This window comes from Papaver somniferum, chromosome 3, assembly GCF_003573695.1.
Source record: "Papaver somniferum cultivar HN1 chromosome 3, ASM357369v1, whole genome shotgun sequence".
NCBI classification, from domain to species: domain Eukaryota; kingdom Viridiplantae; phylum Streptophyta; class Magnoliopsida; order Ranunculales; family Papaveraceae; genus Papaver; species Papaver somniferum.
The window spans coordinates 175079888-175087738 of NC_039360.1; the positions used below are offsets into that span (position 1 = coordinate 175079888).

General features: G+C 35.2%; 1 protein-coding gene across 1 annotated transcript; it reads left to right on the plus strand.

The window, feature by feature from the left end:
- The first annotated feature begins 5537 nt into the window (after positions 1–5537).
- On the plus strand, positions 5538–7525 carry LOC113360362 (probable pectinesterase 29). Its single transcript, XM_026603877.1, has 5 exons — positions 5538–5761; positions 6134–6293; positions 6657–6911; positions 7007–7233; positions 7369–7525. Exons 1-5 carry the CDS (start codon positions 5538–5540, stop codon positions 7523–7525), a joined length of 1023 nt encoding a protein of 340 aa, XP_026459662.1.
- The last annotated feature ends 326 nt before the right edge of the window (positions 7526–7851 follow it).

Below are 7851 nucleotides of genomic sequence, written 5' to 3' on the forward strand. Positions count from 1 at the left end.
ATATAATTAATAAACAACTTTTGATGCACTTGAGAGATGGGATTAACTTAACCAAGATGTTCTTCTGAGGAAAACATCATTTCCTATAAACCCTATAAATTCTTCTTACATAGATGGCTAGAATTAGCATAGAAAGCATCACTTAGAATTATCATTTCCAAAAAATTCTCATCTCAGGTACAATACTATATTACTGATAGAAGTATGACAGACTAATTCAAATCCCTACAAAGCGTAGGATCTCAAATGACTCACAAAAGCCCCAACTTAGAGTTATGCTTTAACAATTCTGCAAAAGTTGCCTTGAACCAATCCCTAAAAGAGGGTGAAGAAACAATTAAATTCATACCCACTGAGATAGAAGACCCGATATTTATTGCCTTAAAAACTTCGCCAGTAACCAATTTTGACTTCTAAATCTCATGATGATGGATGGAACTCTATGTCTACACCTCCATTAGCCCATGACCTAAAATAGATACATGAAAGAGATAAAAGTTATAATCGTTAGAATAAGCTACAAAAACCACTAAATATAATTAAGAAGATGTAGAAATCAAAAACTTAAAGAAAACATTGAATAAATTTAACAAATGGAAAGACCGATTCCCAAAAGATAAATTAGGTCAAAACTAAGAGCATCGATTTGGAAGAAAAAAATTGTCAAAAAGGCAAAAAAGAATATGAAAAAGGATCAAAATCAATAGGTTAACATGTAGAATTGATTGATTTGCAGAGCTGAACAACTAATTGATGAAGGGGACGAAGAGAAATTTGAGATTGACTAAGTCAACGTCGCAGGACTAATCGCATGACTTTCGCCTCTCTTGTACTGGGTAGTCTTTAATTATTATTTTCAATCATAAAGAATAATATTCTTTCCCAAATCTTCTAATATTCCATTACTTCACATCGTAAGGAAATATTTTCTTCATTAAACAAAATATCTTCAGATATCCTTTATCATAATTAATATCTTTCACATGGTTTCCACACTTCTACACACTCAATGGAATTCTTACCACACTCACATATCCACATAATTGGAGTTAATAAAATGATTCTCCATGTAATTCCTTTCGGGCTTAGCCCATTTAATCATAAATCACTTCCTCCATTTTCCCGTAGATTTCCGTAGTTTAGTTCATCGAGCTTTATTTCCTTCAAAATACTTAAAACAAGTTTATTAGCGATAAAATGAGTCCTAACTAATATAATTATGGGTGGAAAAGCGTCGCACTTACGTGCTTATCACCAACTCTTAGGACAAATAGGACCAAAGAGTAGTGACGAGAATCAAAACCACAACCACTTGTGTAAAAAGAGTTGCAAAGAGTAGTGACCACCTTTAGACTTTAACAACTCATATCGTAAAGGTAGTGAATCACTGTATAACAACATTCATAAGGGTTGTTGAAGAAAAAAGAAAAATATGATTTTGAAAAATGTTCTTAGAGAGATTCGATCCCAAGACTACTATGTGTTAGTACAAGTCATCAACCATCCTTCCGGATTCACAATATCGGTAATTTTGTGCTTTTTTTTTGTCATCACTATTCACAACCTTTGTAAGAGTTATCGTAGAGGTATAAACACTTCTGCTAAATTTTATTCACTTCTGCAAAAAATTTCTCACTTCTGCTAAATTTTTTTCACTTCTGCTAAAATTTTTGTCATCACTATTCACAACCTTTATAAGAGTTTTCGTAGAGGTATAAACACTTCTGCTAAATTTTTCTCACTTCTGCTAAATTTTATTCACTTTTGTGAAAAATTTCTCACTTCTGCTAAAAACTATTTTCTCTAACACCCCCACTAAATTCTAGAAATTTAGGCCTTTTGATATTAGACAAAAATATCCAAGAGAGGGTTTGTTTAAGGTTTCAGAGAATATTCCGATGGAATCTTACCTGTAAAGGGTTCATCTTTACGAGTTTCTATCATATATCCTACTAATTAAATTTGGAGTGAGAACCAATTTGGACACTGAGGGTTCATGGTTCATATGCCCTTGAACCACATTTGAAGCTATAAAAGACACACAAGCTCCACCTTTACGAGTTTCTATGATATATATCCTGTTAAATTTGGAGTTAGAACCGCTTCAGACACCGAGGGTTCATGGTTTGTATGCCCTTGAAGCTAGAAATGACACATGAGCTCCATCTTTACGAGTTTCTATGACATATCCTGATAAATTTGTAGTTAGAACCACTTCACACACTGAGGGTTCATGGTTCATATGCCGTTGATCCATATTTGAAGCTATAAGTGACACATGACCTATGAATGGTTGGATTCATCGTTCTTACGAAATTTCCAACTTATAGTAGTCAACTCGCGGCCAAGTTTCGAGCTCGGAGCCAATTTCTTTCTCGAAGTCGCCAGAAAAGGGTTTGTTTAAGGTTTCAGAGTATATTCCGATGGAATCTTACCTATGAATGGTTGGATTCATCGTTCTTACGAAGTTTCTGACTTATAGTAGTCAACTTGCGGCTAGTTTTCGAGCTCGCAGCCACTTTCTTTCTCGAAGTCGACAGAAAAGGTTTTTCTTAAGGTTTCGGAGAATATTCCATGGAATCTTACCTATGAATGGTTGGATTCATCGTTCTTACGAAGTTTCCGGTTTATAGTAGTCAATTCCTGGCCAGATTTCGAGCTCAGAGCCACTTTCTTTCTTGAAGTCGCCAGAAAAGGTTTTGTTTAAGGTTTCGGAGAATATTCTGATGGAATCTTACCTAGGAATGGTCGGGTTCATTTTTCTTACGAAGTTTCCGACTTATATTAGTCAACTCGCGGCTAGGTTTCGAGCTCGGAGCCACTTTCTTTATCGAAGTCTCCAGAAAAGGGTTTGTTTAAGGTTTCAGAGAATATTCTATGGAATCTTACCTGTGAATGGTTGGATTCATCGTTCTTACGAAGTTTTCGACTTATAATAGTCAACTCCCGGCCCGGTTTCGAGCTCGGAGCCACTTTCTTTATCGAAGTCTCCAGGGAAGGGTTTGTTTAAGGTTTCGTAGAATATTCCATTGAATCTTACCTATGAATGGTTGGATTCATCGTTCTTATGAAGTTTTCGACTTATAGTAGTCAATTCCCGGCCAAGTTTCGAGCTCAGCGCCACTTTCTTTCTCGAACTCGCCAGAAAAGGGTTTGTTTAAGGTTTCAGAGAATATTCTGATGGAATCTTACCTATGAATGGTTGGATTCATCGTTCTTACGAAGTTTCCGACTTATAGTAGTCAACTCGCGGTCAGGTTTCGAGCTCGGAGCCACTTTCTCGAAGTCGATAGAAAAGGGTTTGTTTAAGGTTTTGGAGAATATTCCGATGGAATCTTACCTATGAATGATTGGATTCATTGTTGTTACGAAGTTTCTGACTTATAGTAGTCAACTCCCGGCCAGGTTTCGAGCTCGGAGCCACTTTCTTTCTCGTAGTCGCCTGAAAAGGGTTTGTTTAAGGTTTCAGAGAATGAATGGTTGGATTAAAAAGCAGAAAATAAAGTCCAAAACAGTTCTATTACACAATCATTTAACTTTTTTTTCTGTTAACTTCCTACTTTTTATTGAAAATTAAATATTTTGCGGGGATTTGGAGGGGCAGGTTTGAGTATGTGGCCCGACCACATCGTATCCGAGGAGCCTAAAATCCTTCTTCATATCTAATCTTCTCACTCTATTTACTGATATCTTCTTTCTACTCTGTTTTTACTATATTTGACTTCTAGATTTAGGTTTGGTTTTTTACTTTTCCCTTTTACTGATTTTTCGAATTAGGTTTAGATTTATCTACTCTTTCTTCTGATTTCAGTAATTAATTTAAGCTTCTATTTCTGTTTGTAGATTTGGGTATTAATTTTAGGTATCTGTAGATCGGGTTTTTCATCAGATTTTCTCATTTTTGATGAAGCTTTTCATGAACAGCAACATCAATAAAAGATCTATAAAATCAGCAGCAGCAGCACCAGGTTTTCCAAAGTTACCAGCACCAACATGTTCGCTAAAGACACCAACAAAAATACCAAAGTTATTGAAGACTCCAGCAGCAAAAAGTTACAGAATATAGATTTCATTGAAGACCCAGACCAATTCCATAGACTGATTGCAGAGGATGACCTATTCAAGTTATCATTGTTACTATTACTATGAAAATACACTTGCCAATTAGGTGGATCTATGGATCCCTTTATCCCCGTGTCATATGTTTTACCATGATTGAAAAAAACACACTTGATAAATGGTTGGAATTTTGGATCCTAACATCTCTATTAATTGTAGATTTGTTATATAGTTCGAATGTGTTACTTGCATTCCAAACTAGGCCATTTAAACTAGTTCTGTTACTTGAAAACTTGTGTGGAACGGTTAGGATTCTTCTTCAGATTCTGTCTTGTAACTATGTTGTTAAGTGACTTGGTTGTCTGTTTGAAATTTCTGCAATGGTTGGAAATCTCCTAGTATGTCTTGTAATCGTTCCCGACTTTAGATCGGAGTATCATTATCAATGTATCTGAGGCTTGCCTCTTTTTCGAAAGAAAAAAAAACTAAAAGAGAGTACTTTAATTTGTTTTTTGATCAAAAAGAAAGGTTAGAAAATGAAAATAGAACTTTAAAAGTACTCGTAAATGTGTAATTTGTGTGAAACGTTTTTAAACCCGTACGAGTCCCAAATCAACTCGTATTCACCCATTCTGAATTGTGTTGAGTCGTATGAGTCTGACTGATGTGTTGTGTAATACATACAAACAATTATATGTGCCCAATATGTTATGTTTGAGATTTTTCTTGAAAAACAAAAATAATGCGAATAACGACTCAACAATCAACAAGCAATTCGATATTTGAAAATGAAACTCATATGGATCCGGTAATGCAAGCACATGAAATTAAGGCGCGAGAGATCCACCCTAAATGTTAGGGATTTTGTTATAACATCTAAACTGCTCAATAATTGGAAGGAAATCTGTACCAACTCGTCATTCCAAAAGAAACGAAAACGAACTCTTGAATGCTTTGATCATGTATCAGAGACGTTTTTTTGTAATAAGTTCAATTACCATGATTTAGTCGAAGTTGTATGTATCATCACTATATGTTGTTGAAGTTGCAGATTTTCCTAATTGGTGCATCCATTTGTTTGGTTGTCGCCTTGTCGACTCCTTTTGTTATTATTAATCAAAAATTCTATCCACCCCACCATAAAACTAGTCGGTAAATTAGTAAAAATATTTAAGTGTGAAAGCTATGAATGCATGAGAGAGTGTTAAATTAGTAAAAAATTTATTAGGCGATCTTTTGAGATTTATATTGCTTGGTCATCGAAATAATGCATCTTCAATTTTTTGTTTGAATTTTATCCGGGATCAATAAATCCTTAGATTGTGTACATTATATATGAGCAAAGCTTCTGAAAACATGCGTACCTATCACTGACTTTGTCCTGTTTTCTCTTCTTTTCTTTTTCACTTCTTGGTATTCTTTTTAAAATTGTTTTTTCGTTCTCATCAAGGAACGACATCCACATAAAATATATATTAATGTCATCCTATTCAGTTTTCTTGTTAATTTTTACGACATTGTTTCTTGTTTGTAATGACGTTGTTGTAGCTGTTGACTGTAATAGTAATATCCCGGCTATTAACATCACTGTTGCTTTACCGGTTGGAGCTGCAAATTTTACCAGCATTCAAGGCGCGATCAATCACGTTCCAGAAAACAATAATCAATGGTTTCGAATACTTGTCAAGGCCGGCGACTATAGGTAGACATACTTTTGAGTAGCAGTATGTTTACATTTTTTCTTTTCTTTTTTTTGCTAACTACTCCCTCCGTACCACATATATAGGCGGAGGGACCAATTCTCTTAGATTAAGAAATTTTTATTGATTTTATACATTTATATGTTTTTTCCTGTTTTACCCTTAATTATATTCCCAATGTTAGAGACACATACTCAATTGTGATGATTCCCAAGCAAATAAATAGGGATAATATAGGTGTAATATAAGTAAAAAACTATTTTAAAATTTGGACTTCGCCTATATAGTGGTACAAGGAAAAATGGAAATTCCGTCTATATAATAGGTACGGAGGGAGTATATTTTTTTCAATAATGGTTCTATGGAAAAATCAGTGAGCAAGTGGAAGTTGATAGGCCATGTATCATCCTAGAAGGTGATGCCGATGGAGGTACTACCATTGAATTCAATGCTCATGATACACCTTTGGACAGTCCGACATTCTACTTGACACAGAAAGCCGAGAATTTTGTCGCAAAGCGTATAAATTTCAAGGTATTTATATATACCGATATACTCCCTCCGTACCTATTATATAGGCGGAATTTTCATTTTTCTTTGTACCACTGTATAAGTGGAGTCCAAATTTTAAAACGACTTTTTACTTATATTATCCCTATTTATTTGCTTGGGAATCATCACAATTGAGTATGTGTCTCTAACATTGGGAATATAATTAAAGATAAAACAAGAAAAAAATATATAAATGTATAAAATTAATAAAAAAAAATTAATCTAAGAGAATTGGTCCCTCCTCCGCCTATATATGTGGTACGGAGGGAGTATATTTATGCATTTGATTTTTGTTTTTGTTTTCCTTTCTGGTGTCTAAACATTCGTCTGTGTACCTGACAACAGAACACATTCAATTATGCAAAATACCGACTTGATGGCTATAATAGAACGATGAACGGCAAAGGGGGTATGAATGACCCTGAAATAAAACCGGCTGTTGCAGCTTTGGTAATGGGAGATAAAGCTTCGTTCTACTGTTGCAATTTCTATGGAGTGCAAGATACACTTTGGGATCAGCAAGGCCGCCATTTTTACCAAAATTATCGTATTGAGGGTCTATGCGATTTCATTTGGGGCAATGCACAATGTTATTACGAAGTAAGTCATGCAGCAAAAGCCAAAATGTAATCTAGCTTTTACCCAAATACGTAATATGTGTGTGTGATTTAATTTCTTCGATCTTCTGTTGCTAGAACTGCGACTTGGTATCACAAGGAGCTGGCTACATAACAGCACAGGGTAGGGATACAGAAGATGAGACAACCGGGTTCGTGTTCTATGGAGGAACAGTGTCGGGGATCGGTCCAACATACCTTGGAAGAGCTTATAGAAGTCATTCGCGTGTCATATTTCATAATACAACCTTTGACCATATTATCCATCCATCAGGATGGGACGCTGGGAATTATAAAGGTCACGGGTGAGTAATTAATGTGACCATATCTTCTTTCCTTTTTTTTGCTAATTAATGTTATCTTATCTTCGTTTTCTTATGGTAGCATCACCATCAAATTTCCGGTGTTAATATTTAAATTAATTAGTATGTTTTATGCAGAGCAAACTTTACGTACGCTGAAATAGATTGTGACGCGGGGTTAAACGAGACGGGTAAAGGAATGGAAAAGACCCTTGCCGATACAGATATCCCAAACTTCACCACTTACTCTTTCATCAATGACCCAGAACAATGGATGAACAATCAACCCCATTAGCAAGCTAAATGGGATAAACACACACATTCAAACACTATTCATGTGACCAAAATCATTTATATAGAAGGTTGCAATTGATGCATCACTACCTTGTTTCTTTTTTTCACAATGGAATCGGAAGCGACAGTTTTAAAGCATTATACTATCCTGTCTTACCAAAGGAGTTGTCCATCTCCCGATCAGCAAAATCCATTTCCGCTTAGTCATTAGTGTAGTATGAGACCATGGGGGGTTAATTATTTATTGTGTTTTGTCTAAAACAGTAATTGGAGTTTGGACTGTGAGCATCTTCAATGGGTGCGTATTCTGTCCTGTTTTTCTTTATG